At 36.2% G+C, this 23191-nt stretch overlaps 2 protein-coding genes across 7 annotated transcripts in view; one reads left to right on the plus strand and one right to left on the minus strand.

The window, feature by feature from the left end:
- LOC145726381 (protein diaphanous-like) overlaps positions 1-16656 on the plus strand; it is a 100438-nt gene extending 83782 nt beyond the window's left edge. For 4 of the 6 annotated variants that reach the window (XM_081975418.1, XM_081975416.1, XM_081975419.1 and 1 more), the window contains 6 exons: positions 3410-3574; positions 3630-3787; positions 3846-3922; positions 4111-4180; positions 8630-8760; positions 15983-16656. In XM_081975418.1, the coding sequence (XP_081831544.1) occupies positions 3410-3574; positions 3630-3787; positions 3846-3922; positions 4111-4180; positions 8630-8747 (588 nt within the window). In that variant the 3' untranslated portion in view covers positions 8748-8760; positions 15983-16656. The remainder of the gene's footprint in view (positions 1-3409; positions 3575-3629; positions 3788-3845; positions 3923-4110; positions 4181-8629; positions 8761-15982) is intronic. The other 2 variants (XR_014177592.1, XM_081975421.1) reach the window with 2 other exon arrangements.
- A 4155-nt stretch (positions 16657-20811) lies between these two features.
- LOC145726401 (kelch-like protein 17) overlaps positions 20812-23191 on the minus strand; it is a 29377-nt gene continuing 26997 nt past the window's right edge. The window contains exons 11-15 of the mRNA XM_081975451.1: positions 22312-22488; positions 22210-22264; positions 22051-22154; positions 21913-21991; positions 20812-21842 (exon numbers count right to left, since the gene is read on the minus strand). Of these exons, the coding sequence (XP_081831577.1) occupies positions 21629-21842; positions 21913-21991; positions 22051-22154; positions 22210-22264; positions 22312-22488 (629 nt within the window). The 3' untranslated portion in view covers positions 20812-21628. The remainder of the gene's footprint in view (positions 21843-21912; positions 21992-22050; positions 22155-22209; positions 22265-22311; positions 22489-23191) is intronic.

A 23191-nucleotide genomic window follows, 5' to 3' on the forward strand; every position in this document is an offset into this window, starting at 1 on the left:
AATACACTAGAGGGCGTTTTCTGCAGAGGATACACATTTTTTTGTTTTTTTAAATTAAATCGATTTATTTTGCGGAAACAAAAAGAACTTGAAGTCAATTTTTTGTGGAAACCGTATTACGATATCTCCATCCGATTTCAAATAAAAGAGGAAAAACTGAAAAAATCTGATTTTGCCCAAACCTTTAATTGCCCAAACAAAGTTAGCCAAAAAATACTCACAAATGTTCAAAATGTTTACCATCATTGTCGATACACTTACTTAGACTTAAGTAGAATAAACTTCTGCTCCAATTTCAGTCCTGGACAGGGTTCGAACGGCAGTTCGTATTCTGTGCATCATATTTTCCGAAGTTGTCGGTTTCCTTTGAAAAATAATGTCTTTTAATCTACCCCAGAGATAAAAATCTAAACATGTAAGATCTGGCTAACGCGCGACCAAACAAACTTCCTCTTCCAATAACACGATTTGAATATTGCTCGCCTAAATGCTGACGAACGTTTCGGTCATAATTCGCCGGACAACCATCAAGTTGGAACCACATATTTCTTCTTGTTTCCAAAGGCACGTCTTCCAAAAGTGGTGGAAGGGAAACGTTTAAAAATTCCAAAAACCTCTCTCCAATATCAGTTTTCTTCAATTCAATTTTTCCTTCCACGATTCCACACCATACGTTTAATCTTCAACGATTTTAATGTTCGACTTGTCGCATTCAATGTGGGTTATTCTCGGACCAGTAATGCATGTTTTACACCCCCTGCGCTACTGAAAGTGGATTCGTCCGTCCATAATACACGTGATAGAACATTTGGATTTTCCCGAATCATATTCAAAAGCCAATGATAATAGTTTAGTCTACAGTCATAATCAGTGTCAGTTAATGCCTGATGTAGAACAATGTGGTAGGGGTGCATTTTTTTATTTTGCAGAATGTCGTGAACAATTGTTTTTGGAACTCCCAAGTCTTCGGAATTTTTTCTGGTACTTAAGGTGGGATCATATTGAACATAGGCCAACACGTTAGTAATATTTTCTACGGTGCGTGTTCTGCGAACTTGTACAGGTCTTTGAACGGTCTGCACATTACCAGTTTCCAGTAGTCTCCTAGCTAACCTGGAAAACACTTCACGAGAAAAACGTCTTTTCTGTGGAACTTGCAATGCGTATTGTCGCGATGCAATTGCAGCATTTTTGAAACATTTTATACTTTCAGATGATTGTTGAGTGAGTTTTGACAGTTATGACAGCTGTTCCGTGACGCAAGCAAATTATTAAAGTGTTTCTTAACGTTCCAACTGTCAAATTTGGCTCCATAGAGCTGTAAAGACTACTTACGGTGTGGTTCCTCCAAGATACACATCTACTTCGCATTTTATACTTTCCAAATGGTCCAAAGTCAATTGCTTGAATTGTTGCGTTTGATGGGCACTTATTAGCCTTTTCTTTATCATTTCTTTGAATTCTCCTAAAGTTCCTTAGCTATCCTCCCCTCCTAAGTGCCGTCTCGTTTGAGGTTAGCAACCAATATGACAAATTGCTCTTTGTTTTGGGCTTAGTGCTGATTCTCTCATGTTTCTTAACAATGATTTCTTCTTTCTTCCCATACCTCGCTTTCCCTCAAACTTGCCTTCTGTAATTAGTTGGATCTGGCTATATTCCTGATGGCGCATTATGTGTCTGAGGTAGGCTGTTTTTCGTATTTTAATCATGTTGACTAGGTTGGAGCGAGTATTCATTCTCGTAAGTACTTTTTTGATTGGTTGTTCTACCTCTCCACCTAATCTCTTGCTATATGGATAGGATGAAGTCGAGTGTTTCCTCATAACTGAACACTTTACTCTCTTACAAAGTGCTTTGAACGTCAGGCCTTTACTAGAGATTTCTTGCCATATTGGACTGGGGGGGACTTTGTTCCTTTCTCAACAACAATGGGCCTATGTCGCTGTCTTCTAGTTGATTTTTCCTAATTTCATCGGGACATTTATTATCGGTTTTCAGCTGAACCATTATGACGGACACATCTCCTTCACGTTGTTCCGCTTTCTGGCAATGTTTGCATTCTTCGGCGCAAAGTCTTCTTGATAGAGAATCTGCGTTATTATGCAGCTTTCCGGGTCGATGCTTGATGTTGAAATTATACTGCTGGAGTTTTTCCTGGTCCCTTCTGGATTATTGTACGTCACTCGTTGGAGAGCGTGACGGTGTCCTTACTCGACAATCTCGTTTAATGTGTCCCGTACGTCCGCATCTATAACACTCCACTGTCGTGATCGGGCGTGATCGTTCTAACTGTGTGAACTGACCATTTCCTGATGTTGCCATTTGTTGCACTAATTGGCCGACCATTGATTTAATTTCATTTATTGATGTAGCAACATGATCGGCTGGCGGTACTCTCTCCTCTTGAATAGTCACGGCCCTGGTTTTTGGCTTTAAGTCATTGCACGCAGCTTCAAATTCCAGCGCTCGAACCAGTAATTCGCTGCTGTTGCTCCCTTTGAAAATTTTCAGCATTTTCTTTACCTCCGGATCTCGAATCCCTTCTACAAAATTTTGTGCCACAATTTTTTCTTGGATTTCCTCCGGGACGGCTGGGTAAGCCAGATGCACAAGGCGACGAATTTCGGCTTCAAACTCTTGTAAATTTTCATCACTTTTCTGCTGTAATGCCTTTAATTGTGTTTGATACACTCCTTTCCTATGCTGATTCCCATAACGTCGTTCTAATGCAGCTACTAGGGCTTCATAGTTGCTTTGTTGGGCGATAGGGAGAGTCTGTAACAGCTCCAATGCAGGTCCTCGTAATGCCACCATCGGTGCTACAGCCATTTCCTCGTTACTCCATCCATTTGCATTTGCAGCGGCCCCAAATTGGAGTTAGTACGTTGCTCATGAAGTTTGACCGTCGTATGTGGGAGGCTTGATCTTGTTGAGCCCGTTTCCGGTGATCACTGTAGAGCTGGCTCCTCTGCTGTCAATTTTCTCGTTCTAAATGGCGTAGCTTTATCTCGACATCATTCTGAATTTTATTAATGTTCTCCTGAACATCATTTAATTTTACCTGATCATCATACTCCATCTTTTTGAGACGGGCTATCTACTCTTGGATCTCTGTCTTGTTCCCCGCTAGAACGTCCAATATTTCTACGTTACGCTTTCCTTGCCGCTCTTTGTCTTCTCGACGCATTTCTATATCTTGTTGTTCCTTGTCTTGTTGTCGAATCCTTTCTTGTTCTTCTTTGTCTTGTTGTCGAATCCCTTCTTGTTTTTCAAGCATTGCAATAATAGCTGCAAGGTGCTTGTTATTGGCATAAAATAAATAATACACTTTTAAGCAATTAAAAGTAAAACAACTAACTTTTTTTCACTGTATTGTCAATAGTTTTTTCCTTGACTGAACCACATTTAGAAATTCTCCAAAGAAGCTCGAGAACAGTGCGACGTGATGCAAGAGATGTTTAAAAAAATGGAGTTACTGTACACGGAACTGGCCGAGTATTACGCTTTCGACAAACAAAAGTACACTCTGGAAGAATTTTTTACGGATTTGAAAACGTTTAAGGATAGTTTTATTGTGAGTAGATCCGATTTTTGTTGATGTAGCGTGACTTAAATTGCATTATTTACAGCAAGCTAAAGCTGACAATCAGAAAGAGCGGGATATGGAAGAAAAGAGGGAAAAGATGCGTTTGGCAAAACAGAAGCAGGAACAAGAAAGGGCGGAAAAGAGCAAGCGGAAGCTAATCGATATGAATCCCACACAAAACCAAGAAGGTGTAATGGATAGGTTCGTTTTATATTATTTTTATTTGAATTGGGGAATGTTTAATTGCCGGTTATTTCAGCTTATTGGAAGCGCTATCCAGTGGAAATGCTTTTGCTAGAAATGAGAAGCGAAAACGAGGAAATCGTCCGTTAGGAGGTGAGTTAGTTCTCTAAGTTATCAAATTTTATAATTCTTAAAATAACTATTGTCTAACAACAAGAATACGAGGAAGTGGAAATTATATTCGAAGGTATGAAAAGTGTCTCAGACTACTAAATTGAAACATTTTATTTATACACCAGTGACCAAATGTTTTAACGGTTTTTTCTTTAATTAATTTAAAGCCGAAAGAAGAGCACAACTCCAACGTTCCAGATCAAGAACGGGTCTGATTGCCGGAAGAGAACTTAGTAGGTAAGTGGTGAGCTCTCTAAATATAAGAATCTCAGTGTACACACTACAGGGTGTTTCATAATATATGCGCGCAGGGCTTGAGGATATGGTAACTCGTGGTCAACTCGGTTGGCATGTTGTTCTGCTCCTCTACCTCTTCTCTCCATGTTTAGGGATAGCTTTTGGATTTTTTTTTCCTTTTAATCCAAGTATAACTTGCCCCTTCTACCCTTTGTTTTCTCTAGGATAGTTTTAACAACCCCACACCTGACACCAAATGGAATGGCCCAAAAATGCCTTATTCCAATTTTTGGGTCTTACAAGCCTATTTTTGGGGTTCGAGGGGCAAGCGCTATACCCTAAATGACACAACCACCAACCTCGGATCAAACATTTATTCAGGTTCCAAAATCATAGACAATTTCTCAGCTAGGTACGGTTCGGTTCCAAAGACTTAGGTCTAGTTAGCAATTCTGGCTTTAACGTACCTTTTGGACATGTTGAGTTAAGTTGAAGTGACAGGCTGTAGGTCAAGCGGCTACGTGGTTTCTTTACGAGAATTTTGAAGGGTTTTCCAAACACCTTAGTTTCACAGATCTTGCACACTTAAGAATTTTGGTAGAACTTATTTTGCACACATGACTAGAACTAGACCCATTTGGGTCTTTTTTAGACTTTAACTTTATCTACCGTTTTTGACCGATTATTCTACCGCCATTAATTATGTTGACTTGGCAACACTGCCTCTGGACCATTTTGAAACTTTCATAGACCTCTAAATGCTACTGAGAATACATGGTATATAAACATTGATTGGTTGGTCATATACTATACAGGGTGGACCATAAGTAATATGACGTATAGCTGCAGCATATTCCTGACATCAAAATAATACGATTTAGCTTGTCCTTGTACCTAATGTATATAATATACCTATTGTCCTATACCGAATGTTAATATTAAGAAAGATACAGGGTGTGAAAGTTGAAATTTTGTTCTTGATTTTTAATCATATCATCTAGGTCTTTTGATATAAGTTAAACGGCCCATACATTATACAATTAGTCGTACGACAAGTTGTACGATAGATTGAACAGACAATTGATGCGACAAGTTGCACATGATTTTGGCCACAAACACAAACGATCTGAGCATCAATCGGTCTTAAAGATTTGCAGTACGTTTTAAATTTTTGTAGCACACAGAGCATCATGCCGCGTTCGTTGTGAACAACAAATACAGCAGCAATAGTAGTCGCTTTAGTTCATGATGAAAGAAAAGTTAGGAAAAATAAAAGAAAGGAAAAAGTTTATGTTTATTGGCATATTCATTGGATTTCACATCCCACAAACAAACCTGCTCACGATAGAAATCAATAAATTCAGTCCAAAATGTATTGATCTCCATACTTGCGCGAGTTTTAAGTTCTTTTTTTTAAGTTTATGTCGAATTGAGTCCGATTTATCGTATATCAAACGCCGTCGTACGATAAATTTTTCTCCAGTCAAACTACCGTACGATTCGACCGGGGTGCATATTCTTGAAACGAGGGAAGGGAGTTATCAAGAGAAAGGTCTGTAGAATGTGACAGGAACTCGCCATTGTCAGCTTCTTCTGTCACATTCTATTAACATTTCTCTTGATAATTCCGTTCCCTGCTTTCAAGAATAGGCCCCCTGGTCGTACGACTTGTTGGACGACAGCACCACCACACACTATGCAATTATCGTTTCGACGGTCGAATCTACCTGAGTTGAACAACTTGTCGTACAACTTATTGTATAGTGTATGGGCCGTTTTAAGGGGGTTTTGACAGCCGGTAAATACGATGCTTTCATCTATTTTGCAGTAGCTAATAGGGGCGCTACCTATAACCTTTTCAGCTGCTGAATCGGACAAATTAATTAAGAATTAAGTTAATTTCAAAATATGATTGCAATATTACATACATTAAATATCTCGAAAACGGTCAACTTTTAAGATCTAAAACTAGTATACCTTTTTTACATAGAAAACATATTAGAATCATATTTTGAAGTCGTATGTTCTTTTCAGTTGCGTAAAAAAAAGTTTAAGTCTTTTTAAGCAGCTGAAATGGTTAAAGGTAGCGCCCCCTATTAGCTACTGCAAAATAGATTAAATCGTATTTACCGGCGGTCAAAACCACATTAAACAAATTTTCAGTTATTTATATGAAAAGACCTTGATGATCGATAAAAAATCAAGAATAAAATTTCAACTTTCACACCCTGAATCTAATTTAGCTAAACCGTATTATTTTGATGTCAGGAATATGCTGTAGCTCTATGTCCCATTACTTATGGTTCACCCTGTATAATGTATCCTCTTAGCCTCTGCCTTTTATGCGCGTATCGTTCTCCATCGTTTGATTGCGATATCTTTTTTGATAGAATGGAAAATTTTTTAAACAAATTACCATTAAATTCTAGTGTAATATTGTGCAGAGATTGGAATATAGATTATACTGATGCCAGTTTGTGGTCGGTGCAGCACATTAAGGTTCTGCTGCTGTCTAATGGCTTTGCAATGCATGTCAGGAGTTATACAGGGGACTGACTAAGCTGACGTCCTCTAATATTGATTATGTGTGTTCTAACCTCTGCGATAGTTCGGTTGTTTGTATTGTTAAAGATACGGGTCTCTCGGACCATGAGGCCGTGCTTTCTAATTTCAATCTTGCAAAGCCCAAGAGGAAAACTATTAAGAAATTGCAATGTTTGTTCACAAAAACGAATTTTACCAATTCAGCGTGGAATGGACTGCCATTCATGGCAATAGCTTGCTCCTTAACTTCCATACAACGCTTCAATCTATTTTTAACAGATCCTTTCCCCTGAGGGCTGTAAAATACAAAAGCAGCCTTGGACTACCAAAGAACTAACGACGTCCTCTAATAATATGAGATGTCTACACAAACTTAAAAAATACTTTATAACTAACCATTTTTTTGTATACAGCAATAGATTGATAGGGCTAACAATAAGCAAATGGAAATATGGTCTATTATTAATCAGTTTAGGGGAGAACATGAGGGAGTATACTCGAGGGTCGATTTGACTGCTGAGACACTAAATACCTTTTACTACTCCATTGCTCCGAGCAATGCCAACTCAGTGAATGTTATAATTATTGTCGCGATCCTTCGGCGGACGTATTTCCGTTTCAGGTTTCGTACCAGTGGATGTCGCAGAATTAAGAACCATTTGTGCTGAAATAAAAAATAAGAGTGCAGTGGGCTGGGACGGACTATCTGTCAAAACCTACGAGGATCTTCCTGACGAATCGTTAACTTCCAGTTAACGAATCGATTCTTTGCGGTTACATTTCTTCTTTTTTGAAGTCTGCAACAGTACTACCATTGTTCAAGGGTGGTGATAGAGACTTGGCTTCTAGTTATAGACCGATTTCTTTGCTGCCCCCGATGGCCAAGATTATTGCGAAAATTATGAAGAAAAGGATCAACGGTTTCTTGGAGAAGCATGGGGTCCTGTCTCCGACTCAATTTGGTTTTCAGTCGGGTTTGGGTACGGGGGATGCTATGTTTGGGGTCCTGTATGTGGGTATAAATGAGGGTGAGGTGGCGTCAGCTGTCCTTGTTGACTTCACTAAAGCCTTCGACTGTGTTTCCCATTTGGCCTTACTTGTGAAGCTCGAGAAGTGCGGTTTTAGGGGTTTTATTTTGAACTAGTTCAGATCAAATTTGTCTGGACCATCACAGGTTGTCAGATTTCAGGATGATGAGTCTGGTAGAGGAGAGCTTGTTGCTGGGATCGATTTTGGGTCCAATCTTGTTTTTGGTGTCGGGTAAATCATTGACATACAAAAGGAAGTAAAGAAGTAAGATGTATATCTTTTGCAGATGACATTGCGATTGTTGTGTTCGACTCATTCCCTTACTTTAAATCTGGGGAAAACTAACATAATAAACTTTAAATGCTCTATTCATGCCTCATTTGATAACACAACAATTGCGAGCTTGGAATCGGCGAAGTATTTGGGACTGGGGTTGGATGAGGGACTTAAATCTGACCAGCATGTTTTGCAATTAAAAGGTGAATTGGCTGCTTCTTGCTATGCTGTTAGAAGCACAAGAAAAATGCTAAAATCTTGGGTTGCTAAGAGTGTATACTTTTCACTTGTGGAATCTCACTTGAGGTACGGCATTGCTTTTTGGGGAAATTGCTCGGCCAGTCTTTTTCTGGCTGTTCTCCGTTTGCAAAAGCACGCAATTGGTTTGGACCCTCGAGGTTCGTGCAGGGACCATTTTGGACGGTGCTCCATCTTGTGCTCCAAAACGAGTTTTTTTTATCAATTGTAACACGCTGTAGCTTTAAAAGGAACCATTTTTAGAGGGTAAACTAATAGAAACTCATTTTTATATTTTTGGACGAGCTGCCATATCCTGAATATTATGAAACATCCTGTATATTTATTCTGAAACTATCTCAGACGTTCCCAGTCGTTAAAAATCGAGGATCTCCCTAACTTTGCTTTGCCCGAGGGTAGAGAAAAGCTTCTGGAAGATTCTGAGGAGTACGGTTATTCGACCACGTCGTTGTTTTTCTGATTGAACGATTCAAGTAAATCAAGCGTGTTTTGTTATGTTTGACGCCTTTAACCCCTGGCTTTAATTAATTTTTTTGAATGATTAACCAAATTGATTTTAACCACTAGGATTGTGTGAAGTTATTAGCATAATACACTGGGTGTTAGGCTAGAAAAAGTGACGCGCGAAAAGTAATTTAAGACAACGTATTCCATTTCATATTATAAATGATTGGATTACGTTTCTGAAACACAGTAGGTGATTGAATTTGTAATTGTAATTGGTACAAACAAAAAAAAAACAACTGATATGCATGCAATAATATCATTAAGAATAATATGTACAGGGTGCTGCATTTTCGATGGTTTTACGGGGTACAGAGAAAACGGTAATAGATAGAAAAAAAGTAGCATACGTGTTCCGATCTCATTTTCCGAGCTGAGATGACTGGCGAAGAGTGGGCTGCGCAAACTTCTTTTGTTTCAAAGATACGGGGGGTTTTTGAAAAATGGTCATTTTTCAACCTCCTCTTTATTTCATTTGCTATAAAAGTTATTAAAAAAATAAAAACGGTATCTGGTACAACTTTTCACGTAGAATCCAATGACGTAGCCGTTTTTTTTCTATTACGTTTAGTTTTTGACATATGGCAGTAAGTTACATTTTTTTAAATGGAACACCCTATATATTTGTACGTCATTTAATTCTGTTCATTTTTACCTTTTCAACAGTGTATTACAACATATAAGTTTGTAAAAGTTAATCCTCTTATTTAAAAAAAAAGTCGTTTGCTAAGTTAAAAAAATGACAATATCTAAAATACGAAAGAAAAACAATCGGAAATCATATAAACTAACACATCAGAAAATTCAATATTAAAAAAAATCTAAATTACAAACAGTTCTACCGTCGCTTTAATAAGAAAAGTGGCCATTTCTATTTTCTACTATTTTTAAGGTAGAAGTTAAAAAAACTGTTTATAAACGACATGTAACATGTTAATATGAACATGATGATTTTGTTTCGACTGTGGGTATTTTTATACATATTATTTAGCCCGTTTTTGTTAAAGAAACGCCTTTTTTCTAATTACCAAGATTAACATTTACAAACTTATAGGTTTTAATACATCGTTGAAAAAGTAAAAATCAACAGAATTAAATGACATAAAAATATATAGGGTGTTCCATTTAAAAAAATATAACTTACTGTCATATGTCAGAAACTAAACGTAATAGAAAAAAACTGACTACGGCATTGGATTCTACGTCAAAACTTCTACCGGAAACCGTTTTTCCTTTTTTGATAACTATAATAGCAAATGAAATACAGAGGAGGTTCCAAAATGACCATTTTTCAAAAAACCCCCGTATCTTTGAAACAAAAGAAGTTTGCGCAGCGCACTCTTCGCCAGTCATCTCAGCTCGGAAAATGAGATCGGAACACGTATGCTACTTTTTTTCTATCTATTACCGTTTTCTCTGTACCCCGTAAAACCATCGAAAATGCAGCACCCTGTACAGGGTGTCTCACGACGAAAGACATCGATCGATATAAGACAAACTACCGATAGGTAAGTTTTGAAAATTTGGTAACATATAGTAAAGTCAGCATGCTCAATTTTTGCACCTCCGGTTTTACTGGCAGTAGGTGTCAACTTCTGGCTGTCAACCAAATGATAGTACTCAAAAAGTTAAGATAGGGACATGCAAGCTATTTTGCTCTATCTCATTTAGATTAGGAGCATAGATTAACACAACTAGATAGATGTTAATCTCCGTGTTAACACGGTGAAGCAGTGTACTGTTCTCGCGGAGTTAGTTTACCCGTGCGTCACGAAGGCTACGTCATTTATAATCATATGAATCAAATCAAGTTTTTGTCAACAAACCTGTTGTGTTTATATTATATAAAAGGGCGTGTCTAAAGCTTCGTCGCGTTTAAAATTTTGCGTGTATTGTCAATCACAAAGTAGAGATCTTTGGCTGCAAATTTGCACTAAAACAACCTTATACAAAAGCAAATCAAAAATATCTGGACCGAAATAACATTTTTTATTTATGAGAAGTCTCCGTTTGGATCATAGAATTCCGTCTAAATTTGAAACCTAATTTATTTACCAAAATTCGCAGAGATGTATCACCAATATGTAGTATTTCTTTAACTTTAAGCTCTTGATTTAGGTTCTGGATAGTTACATGTTTCTCTAAAATAAATACAACAAATTAAAAATTCAGTAAGACATTCTGAGTGATGCTGTAGTATCTCATATCTCATTTTCAGGTTGCAATCCACTTATTTTATTTTAAACCCGCTGGAAAACATTTTAGACGCTTATTTTATTTTTTCTGACTTTATTATTAATGTTTCAAGAAATTTTTATGAAAAATCTATAATGCAACCCAAAAATCTCAGTCTCTGGAAACAATGAAATGTTAATAGATGTTTCTTACAAAAGTAGATATATTTTACTATTATTAACATACTATCGTTGTACATATCATATAATGTATTTCGATCATCCATTTTAATGCTTTCAGATAAATCAGTGGTCTTGGCCCGTCGCTAACATCTTGATTTACGTTTTCTAGGTGAGGAAATCATAAGATTACTTGCTTGCTTTTTCCGAATCGAATAAACAGTTTTGCGGGAAATTTTCAAAGCAGCTGCAACCTTCTAGTATCAAAAAAAAAATACATCAGTGAGAATATGTAAGGTCTTAAAATTTCTTATTTTCTTCCTGAACAGATGATAAAGCTTCTAAAGGTCATCCATTGGTTTTTTCCAATTCAAAATATTCACAAAGGTTAAGAATTAACTGCTGGGCTTGTCTGTGGAGAATTTTTTTCAGGCATTTTCTAAAAAAATACTGTAATAGTAAGTAATTCCGAATTTAGGAAAAACTAAATGGCTAAATAAAAACCATAATAACCACTCCCACTTTTTTTTCAAAACAGGTTAGTTAGTAATTGTGCCAATTTTGGTTAGATCGTGACAGCCACATAAAAAAAATAAAAATATTAATAATAATATTATGAAAGTACTTACAGTTAAGTTAAGTCAATAATGCATGTCTACTTCTAAATCATAGGGAGATGACGCACGGGTAAACTCAGTCTTTTTGAATTAAATTAAGTCCTTATTTCATGGTTTTGGGTCAAGAAACAGGTAAATAAAACAAAGTCCAGTGCATACAAAATATATTATATATATTTTAAGGAAATGAACATACAAAACATATACTCTACAAAAATAATAAGCTTTTGGTTAGTAAGTTTTTGCACCAACTTACTAAACCCAAGACTTTAAGACTATATAGTTAAGAATAGATCATAAAGCTATACTTTATACATAAAACATACATACACATACTTTTTACATTATTTCTATTAAGTACTACTATTAGTAGTACCTAGGTATAGTGCAAAACTAGGGTATTAAAACAGATACATTTATTAACTTTGAAGTCATAGTGCTGTTTAAACACACTTAAACACTTACACTATACAAAAGAATACATTAGTTTTCCACTAAACTTACCAAAATAATCGTCATAAACTAAGAAGCTATATTGAGTTCTACAAATCATTAAACCTATTTTGCCTCCTTGAAAACCTCTTATAGTAATCCTCTTACTACCTTAACATTGTAACGACTAAAAATAAACTTTACTTGAGATCTTACCTGCTATAAATTATTATTAACTATAAGAAGTAAAATAAATCGTCCTAAAAATTGTTTCCACAGTGAAAAGGTAACACTGTCTTTTTCCGGGTTAGGAAAACGAAATCGTCGGGAATGTTTTGAAGGGCTACACCCCTTTATGGCACATCCCGTCTTGCCCATAGTGACAAAATTCTTTGTAAAACTCAGCCAAAAGCTAAAGAAGGAAACTAAAAAAACCTATTGTGCAAAAATTGCACAAACGAGAGAAAACACTATAAAAACACCGCGCACGAATTAGCTAAGAGTATAAATCACAGCTATAAATTAAAAACTTCAACCGTAATATCAATATTTGAATAAATAGACTTGTCTAAAAAAATTTGAATTGGTCAAAAGTTGTTTATATCCTTTTCATTTTGTTTTGCTTTATTAGGAGCTTTGACACCCAATTTTTCCAAAACCTAAAAATATTATTTTTCAAACGTCAATATCTTGAAAACCGTTGCAGACAGATATAGGTTATGATAAATAAAAAATGAAGTCGTAAACCATAATGGATTTTAAGATTTTATAGTTATTTATGTATTAAGCGCGCAAACCATGACTTTTATGCTCTGAGAATGACGTTTGCTGCGCGACACAAACTGGAGCGCAGCAATCATTCGATAAAGTAAACTCCTCAGTAAAGGGTAACTTTTCGTTGAGATTTGGAACCGAAAAATGCATCATTATTGAATGTTTGTAGAAAAAATACATTTTTGTTCAAACGGACGCGAAGTACTGTAACGAAGTTACGAATATTTTTCTGTTTGGTTTACTAAGCCGTCCGTTAGTACCGTTGGATTTGCGGCGATATGCAGATAAGGAATCTATTAATAGAAGCCGTTTAGTAAAGTAACCAGTGCTAGGACGTTGCCAAAATACGATAAGCCGTATTATTAAGTTATTATATTTTCTCAGGATTGGCCAGTCCGATTTTTACCATTCTTGTTGGAAACCATGGGTAATATTACAGGGTTTACAACAATGCTGCAGTATGATAGCGCGTAATAGGAAATTAGTGGTTTGCGTTTCCTTGTAATTATAATTCGCGAGTTGACGTAGCTGGCTAGGTTGGCCGAAGCGTACCGTTTTCCTGCAGTACTGCGTTTCGGTACGCGTCACTCGAGTAGGGCCGTGTTTCCCACTACCCGACAGTGGGGGAATCGGACTGTCTATAAAACTAGCGTGCGCCGTCAGTTCGTTCTCTGTTGAGATCACTAGCTCCCCCGAGCAACATCTCAACCTCCCAGCAGCACCGCCGCAACACAGTAAGTATACCTGTTTAGTGGTTAGCTCTCCTAGTGCACTGTGTACCTGTTATTTGAACACCGAGGCTCGCTAGACCGGGTGTTCGTTCCCTGTTTACTCCAACCCTGTACCGCCGTTTGTTGTAGCGTCGTGGTTCGCTAGACCGGGCGCTGCTGTAACGTTCACGTCACCTGTTTTCATTGCAAACGCTACATGGTTCGCTAGACCGGGCGTTTGCACCGTTAGTCCCAGTCCGGCCATTTTTCCGGCCCTTTTTACTTCAGTAGCATTGTGGCTCGCTAGACCGGGTGCTACGCCATAGATCCGGCACTGTAGGCTTTTATACAAACACTACATGGTTCGCTAGACCGGGTGTTTGTATACTTTTCCCCGATAGGCCAATTTCCGGCCCTAGTTTACTCTGTAGCGTCGAGGTTCGCTAGACCGGGCGCTACACGATAGTTCCACCTTCAACACAAACGCTACATGGTTCGCTAGACCGGGCGTTTGTGTCATTTAGTAGTCCGGCCGCACTTCCTGGCCCTGTCTTTTGTTGACTACGCTACATGGTTCGCTAGACCGGGCGTAGGAGGCAAGTTTCTAGATCCCGTTGCCAACAAGAACCACTACAAGGCTCGTATAGACCGGGTGGTTCAGCAATACCCTTTCCCAACCCTTTTACCGACCCGTGACACCGTAACTGTATTTGCACTAGGACGGTTAATTGCTTAGTTGTAAACGTAGACCTGCATTGTCCCTGTAATTAAGTTTGATTCATCTTGTACCTGTAACATTCATTGCATTGCGTGGCTTTTTAACTTTCTGCATTATACCGTTGACCTGTTTTGCATCGCATCCGACCCGTACCGTAACTAAGTTGCACACTCTCACTCTCGTTCTTGTTTAATTAAGGGGAGGGGGGATTTAAGATACGTTTGTTTGCATAAGTATTTGCTCTAGTTAAGTTTGCTGGCATTTTAAGTTAATCACAGAGAATATACGTTAGTTGATTGGTACTTTTGGCTTTTATTTGCGTTGTCACCAACTGAACCACTGTTACCACAGATTGTCGGGAACCTTGTCTCCAGCTGTATAAAAGCTACCAAGGCATACGAATTGTGTTTCCTGGTTCACATTTCGAAAATTCTAATTACTTTCTTTAAACCAGGTGGCGCCCGAGGCAATTCTCATTAACTTTTGTTCTAGAACATACTTTAATTCGAACTCCCGAATAAATAGCGTCACAGTACTCACTTCACGTACTGTTTAGCGGCCGTTAAATGCACTTTTACGGCCGAAAAAAAAATACAGGGAAAAAGTAAATTCACAATCACCATGTCGCCGTCTACGCTTATAGTTGCTGGTTATGACTTCTCTATGTGTCCACTGTGTGCACCAATTACAGCAGTACACCCATCCAGTACAGCAATCTTCGTCTACCAATTTCATTTTCGCGTTTTTAAAAAAAATAGAAAATATTTCTGAGAAGAGTCAGTTTATTATTTAACGTCACATCAACAATGCATAACCAGCAAACATAACAATAAACGTCACCGTGGTTGCTAGACCCTTCTCATTTTATTTATCAAAAATTAGGAATTTCTAACTAAATATCGTTTGAACAAAAAAGGTTGTGTACACCGCGGCCGTGAAATAATTTTTTCGTTCTCAAGATTGTTGTCCTCGGCCGTAAAACGGCCTCGGACGCCAATTTTCTTTCGGCCGAAAAAATACCATTTCATGGCCTAGGTATACAAATAACTATTTGACGGCCTAGGTATACAAACTACTATTTTTCAGGTCTCAAACTAGCTGTGGTGTAAGCCTGTTGGTGTGACTTTCTGGTTCTAGACGGGAAAAAGACGCAGACATAATTTAAAACTTTGAAAATGTTTGTTTAATGACTTCAACAATTAATTACAAGTATACTATTTGTTATTACTTTTAGCTGGTATGGGCTTTTAATGGCTTAATTTAGGAAGCCGTCAAGTAGTGATGTGTTTTATTTTATTGTTGAATAATAATATTAAATCATTTCAAAATAAATAGGTATTACCTTAACTTTTGTTGAACTGATTATGTTTACAGGATAAAGAAACACTAAAACGAGTGATGAAGGAATATGTTGACATCAATTCAAACACCGGAAATAAGAAATGAAGGTTTAATTAGTATTAAGTTTTAAATAACGTTTTGATATATTTAGAAATGCATTTGTTCAAAGAAACCCCCAGTATATTATGCGATAATATTAAAAACGTATTTGTAATTTGAATGTTTATATTTTTTTTCTTTTGCAGTCAAATAGCCACGTGACCAGACATTAAATGGACTCAAAAAACAACGAAAGGTTTCATCGCTCATACAGTCCAGTAATCTGTAGTGATATATGCAATTTGTGACTTATTATTATTTATTTTCAACGTAAGTTTAGGGCCTAGTTTTTCAATGTCCCTGTTAAGTTACTAAAAAGGTATAGATTTGATTTGATACATTTTGTGGTACCTTTGTGAAACACTTAATCTGCCTTAATGAGGACTTTTTTTTTCGCGTTTTCTAACCGGGGTAAAGAAATTGTATAAATTTATTTAGGTCACAATTGTAAGTACATGTACATATTTTGTGAGCATAATTTGTATATTTGAATTTTTATTATAACAGGTAAGTTGAATCTCTGAATTCTTTCCATTGCCACGTCACTATTGTAAATCATGCCTTAACTTTCTATTTAGTAAACTCAACATTGTGTTATTTCCTTAACTTTGTGATTTTTCTAACGGCTTATCTAGCTTCGTCCACTTAACATTTAGTAATTTTTATACAATGATGTACACACTTCAGTCACTAAAATATACTTTTCTACTCGCATTTTTCGTAAATATTTCGAGGTATTTTCTCTAAATGTATATTGTGAATAGCAGAATTATATCAAACCTATTTTATTATTAAATTTTGTTTGTCATTCTTGTTTTAATTTTGCGTAGATCGTTTTTTTTACGAAAAATAAAGGAAAGTTACTTATACAGGGTTTCGGGAGGAAAGGGAAATATTTTAGGAATGCGTTCAGGAGGTTAAAATAAGATAAATGAACCCATATTAACCGTTGCTGAAATAATCGGTCCTTAGGTTTTTTCTTTTTTGTGACTGTTTTTCATTTTAAAATCAATACAAACAAATAATTGTGGTCTAAACAACAAAACTAAACTAATTTGGAATATTTTCGAAAATACCTCCACCAACTTCAATACAAGCTGCAGCACGCTTGTTAATCTGTCGAGTGGTACGCTGAATTTCTTGGGGATTGTTTCTAATAATATTTGCGGAATTGAAAATTCGATTGCGGAGTCCTTCCACGGTCTCTACTCTTGTTTCGTATACTAGTGATTTCATCCACCCCCAAAGGCAATAATCCAGTGGATTTAAGTCTGGTGATCTCGGTGGCCAAGCATGAGGTTCTCCTCGGCCAATCCAACGATCACGAAAACGATTATCCAAGAAATTACGCATCCTGCGACTAAAATGAGGCGATGCTCCATCATGCTGAAAGTACATTCGGTGTCGAACAATTAGCGGAACATCATCCAACATGTTCGTTAAATGGTCTTCCAAAAACCGTAAATCTCCATATCCAGTAAGACGTCCATCCAATACAAAAGGACCAAACAATTGGTCTTTGAGCATTATACACCACACGTTAATACTGAAACGATGTTGAAAGTTTCGTTCAAACGTGGCTTGAGGATTTTCATCGAACCAAAGATGTTCATTGTGATAATTGTTAATTCCATCGCGGGTAAACTGAGCTTCATCGCTAAATAAAATGTATCTGTGGAGGTCTCGATTTTGTTGGATCCATTAACAAAATTGAACCATTAAGTCATAATCACCTTCTTGAAGACTTTAAACTGGTTGAACGTGGAAAGGCTTTAAACCGTTTTTTCTAAGCGTCTTACAAACGGCCACATGTGATGGTATTTGAAGTTCAACACCAATCCGCCTCGCACTAACTCCAGGATTCTCTTCAGCTATATCCAGAACATTTTCTTCAATTTCAGCATCTAAACCCTCCTCTCGTCCAGAATCAATCCTTACGCTTGGAAACATTGCAGTTATTATAATATATTCTTCCGGCGTAGCGGTGAGTTTAAAATGAACTCTCCGCATCGGATGATCGCGAAGACCTCGGCTTGGAAGATCCTCCCCAAAGTGGCACCATACACACCTACCCCTGTCACGGTTTTGTATCCATCTGTAAACGAGACGTCTCCATGCGACTGGAGGATAGAATTTTGAGAGAATTCCCAGTCCTCCCTCTCGGGTACTACAAACTTTAGAGGTCCGGTTGACAGAAGCGTCGGAGGCACCCCGATCCTGCTTCATCAACAGTTCCGGGCACCACGTTACATGTATTTTACAATTGAAACTTTTACCACTGTCTAAATTTCATTTAACAAATTTTCACAACTTAAATTACCTTTTGGGGATCTTGGAAACGGTTAAATATACAGATTTGGTTAAATGGGAGAAAAGTTACGCAATCATGGCCTTAATAGAACGACACTTAGAAAACGTCAAAATGTTTTTCCGTTTTTGAGATATTTTGAAAAAAGTTAATTTTTCGATTTAACATTTTTTTTTTGACGTTTATATTGGACCAAAACTAATGACACTTGTCCACAAAAACTTTAAAAAACTCGTTAAAGTGGCACTATAAGTTATTTTTTGTAACGTTTCGTCTTTGCGGTACCATCATCAACCTCATTTTTTTTAAATGCGGTCATTGTTTTCTAATATCAGATTCTGAAAGGCCTTTTTATTCCGAATTCAATTATGTATGACACTTTATGGTTTAAATGCGTTTTACTCTGTTTTTTGATTTTAATAAAGTCCTATATTACGGCTTTGAACATTATTTTTTATTTTATTTTTAATTAAAAATTGTCTATGCCAATGAATTGTTCAGGTTATTTAGATGGTTATTATTAATTTGAACTTAAAAATAAGACGAGAAAAAACAGTTTGATCCGATCCCAAAATTAAGAAAAATTTAAATAAAAAAAAATAAGTTTCATACGTTATTGAATTCGGAATAAAAAGGGATTTCAAAATCTAACATAAAAACGTCAGGACTGTATTTAATAAAATAAAGTTGAGGATGGTTCCGCAAAGAGGAAACGTCGGAATGGAAAACTGATAATGCCACTTTGAAAAGCTTTAAAAGATGCTGCGAAGAAGTGTCATAAGTTTTGGTCTAGGTCCAATATTAAGGTCACAAAAAATAAAACTTAAAATTACAAAATTCAGTTTTTGCAAAATATCTCAAAAACCGAAAAAAAGCCGATGTTTTCTACATGTCATTTTATTAAGGACTATTTGCACCATCGTATTTTTAAGCTGACTTAGTTAAGTCTTGTTTTGACTGTGACATTTTGCAATCTGAACTGTCACATGCAAATGGCAACTGAAATGATATTCGTTGGTGCAATCGGCCATAAGACCATGATTACGCAACTTTTCTTCCATTTAACCAAATCTGTAATTCTAACCGTTTTCCAGATCCCCATAGTGGCGCTGCTTATCCTGCACACACTGTACAGGGTGTCCGGATTTAGTGTGTTTCGACAGGAAAACCCCATTTCTTGGCTAGATAAGAAAAAAAACTAGTATGCATGTATAGAGCTTGATTTTTGAAAAAAGATTAAAGGCAAAAACCGTATTTCGATATCTTGGCAGTTTGCGGAGCTAGAGGGCGTTTTTCGAATTTCGTCTTTTTTTAAAACTCTTTTGTTTATTAAAATATCGAAGTGCAACAAACACATTCTTAAATCACTTTTTATATGTGATTCCAGTGGCGTGCTTATTTTTTTGCTACTGCCTTCCGTTTTCTCAATAATTGACATAACTTACGTATTTTAAATGGAACTCATAATTGAATATAACTTTTAAAAAATGTCTCTTTTTAAACATTTACTACATTATAAGTATGTCTATAATTCCTACAAATAACTGAAATATGAACATACAATGAGTAACAGATATAGACCGAATAACAAATTAGTTTTTCAGTATTTTCACACACATTTAAATAACTAACGACTAAAGAACTAATTTATAAATTAACGGTAAAAAATAATTAAAAATAAAATAAAGAAATAAACGTCACTTTTGATAGCTGATTTCAAAACTTGAGTCAAAGCCAAACGCCTTGGACAGCAGGATGTCCGCTATTGGTCTTTTCGTGGATTTTTCTCGTGCTTTTGATCATCGTATTTTGCTTGCCAAATTGTATAGATACGGTTTTCGAGGTACAATTCGGTTCAATTTGATTCAGTCTTACCTCCAAGATAGAAAACAACACGTTTCAGTGAATGACCAGAAAAGCAAATATTCAATTTTAACTAAAAGTGTGCCACAGGGATCAGTAATTGATAATTTAGTAAATTAATAATTTAGTTTTATGGGGTCGCTGGGGATGTTTTTGTTACGGCATATGCTGACAACACAAATATCCTTATTTTAGATGCGAGCTCTAAAGGCGCTATTGCAAAAACCGAATTGGTTTATAATAAGATTTTGTTGTGGTCCGATAAGAATCAATTAAAACTCAATATAAGCAAAGCCCCACTTTCTTTATTTCTCCAATAACAGAGCTTTGTCGGAGAGAGCGACTATGTTTGAGGATTCTGATCGTGCTATAACTTCTTCTAGGACATCGAAGATGCTGGGATTAACTTTTGACTCCTGTTTACTCTGGTACGATCATAATGGGGCGGTTTGTAATAAATTATGCAAAAATTGTTACGCACTAAAATTTATGTCAAATCATTTCAGTCTTGATGTGGTTCTGACTCTATATTACACCAACTTTTATTGTCATCTGTGTCACAATCATGACACTAGACATAAAAATTGGCTGGTACCTGGATTGCACCGCACCGCAATTTATCAAAAGAATATGGTTTTTAATGCCTGCAGGTTTTATAATAGCCTCGAAAGTACCGTTAAAAGTTCTCCAACAGTTCATGTTTTTTAATTTAAATTAAAAAAGTTTCTACTACAAAAGTGTTGCTTCCTCGGAGGAATTTTTTTAGAACGCAGGTTTTTAGGTTTTGGGGATTGACAGACATAATTTTAATTTTTTAAATTATATTTTTTATCTTTTGATGTTTTCGACAGTTTTTTATGTTAAATTGTGGAAATAAATGGATTATTATTATTATTATTAATTATAAAACAGTATTTCAAGGTAAAATCTAACTGACACTAGTCTAAAGAACTAATAAGTAAAATATTGAGAGACAGATGTGCGGTAGTGCATTATAATTATCAGTCAATATTATAGCTATTTATGTACTAAAAGGCGTTAGAGAGAACATAGTGACAAGTTTCGGCCTTAAATATAAAAGAACATGCAACAAAAGCTAACGAAAGTTTATTACCTAAAAAGTCAAGAGCATCCTAAGGTAGGGAATACGTAGTTTGTATGGAATGAAAGAATAAAAATGCCATTGCTAATATTAAAAAAGATTTTAAAGCGTTATAAGCGGGCGTTATTATAATGCCCGCAGGTTGTTATAATCTACATCGTTTTCAAGGTATTATTTGTTCATAATGTATAGGTGAAACATAAATATCATTATAATTATGTGATTGATGATTTTACAGATGGTTTGTAAAAAATAAAGCTATACTATATGACAATAGGTACTCGACTTAGAACTGAGAATAGCTTAGAATCTACAGTCTACAGTATTCAAAATGTAAATCCAGAGATTGTATTGTTTCCACTAGAGGACTCAATTAACCTTCCGAAATACGATATTACGGGAAGACACTGCTTCGTTTTTCTTTTGTAAAATTAAAGCTTTGGTTTTGTAATATAGCAACTAGCCTAATAATCTGTTAAAATAATTAACGCCGTGTACCTATCACATTGTTCGCATTAACTAGGTACAAGTTTGTCCCAAGACGTGCTCTAAATTAACGCAATCCAACACTGCTCCTCCTAAACCACCTCTTTCGGAAAGCATAGATGTGAGTAATGTCCATTTGTTGGTTTTAATATCAAACTCTTCCACCGAATTTAGGCACTCACCACGGTTATTAAAACCTCCAACAGCCAATAACCGACCATTCAATGATACTAATTCATGCCAGAACCTTATAGAAAGAAATATAATTAGGTTAAGTTAAAATAAGTGTGCAATTTAGTTGTGCATGTAGTAAGTACCTTGCGCTGTGCATTGGCGTAACAGGTTCCCAACTCATCATCCGTAGGTTCAATCGTTCCCCATCATCTCTGTCCGATCCTAAGTCCGTTAAATATTATGCTATAGTAAAGGTAATCTTAATGCATACTGAAAATTACCTCCTATACAGTACAAATTGCCATCTAAAGCCGCTACTCCACACGTATCCCTTGAAGTTGACATTGAAGGCACTGAATCCCATTTACCTTCTCGAGGGTCATATCTACATTAAACACATTTTAATTAGCACTACTAAATATCCAGAAAAATAAACAAACCTTTCAACCGTTGCAGGGTAATCGTTACTCACACCAATGGCATAGAGAGAACTATCTGTAAGGATTATGTTATAAAATATCTAATAAAATTGAAATGTTTACCGAGAACTGCAATTTTGCAACAACCCTTTTGAAAGTTCATATCAGGACAACTGTTCCAAATCCCAGTCAATGGATCAAAACTTTCCATTGAACTAAGATTGGAAACACCATCGTCCCCTCCGCAAGCGTATATTAAGCCGTCAAAGGAACAAGAACCCAAACGGGAGCGTTTGGTTCCTAGAAGTAATTTTAATGGATTTGGTGTTAATTTTGATCACTTAAGCAGATATTTGGATTATTTTTTGGTAGAATAATAAAATAGATGCCTAAATACCTTTTTATGTACCAAGGTCGTTAGAGAGAACATAATGTCCTGAAGGTTTCGGCCATTTTTCGGACATTATGCTCTCCCTAACGCCTGTAGTGCATACAATGTTTTATGTTTCACCTTATTCAGCAATTATTTACTTTTTCTGGCATTGGAAACTAAGGAATACCGTTACCGGTAAGTTGTTTAGTGTTTATTTTACCTGAATGATGTGACTTTGATAGTTCTGTCAGTTAGTGAAAATTGCAAAATCTGGACGAAATTTTAGAAAATATATAAGAAAATGCAGCAAAACTAACGAAGGTTTATTACCTAAAAAGTCAAGAGCATATTAGGATAGGGAATACGAAGTTTTTTATGGCATGGAGGAATAAAAATGCCATTGCTAGTATTAAAAAAGGTTTCAGGGCTTTATGATAACGCCCGCTTATAATGCCCTCAGGCTGTTATCAACACTATATCCTACACCGTTTCGAAGGTATTATTTATTCATAATATATAGGCAAAACATAAGATATATAATTGTAGTTTTAGATAAAGTTTATTTTTCTTCATTCGTTTGAGAATGGAAATAAGTGCTTTTCCACACAGAATGCGGCTCTTTCCCGCACT

The sequence above is a fragment of the Ips typographus genome, linkage group LG3 (genome assembly GCF_016097725.1).
Source record: "Ips typographus isolate SLU linkage group LG3, UJ_Ityp_2.0, whole genome shotgun sequence".
Classification (NCBI taxonomy): Eukaryota; Metazoa; Arthropoda; class Insecta; order Coleoptera; family Curculionidae; genus Ips; species Ips typographus.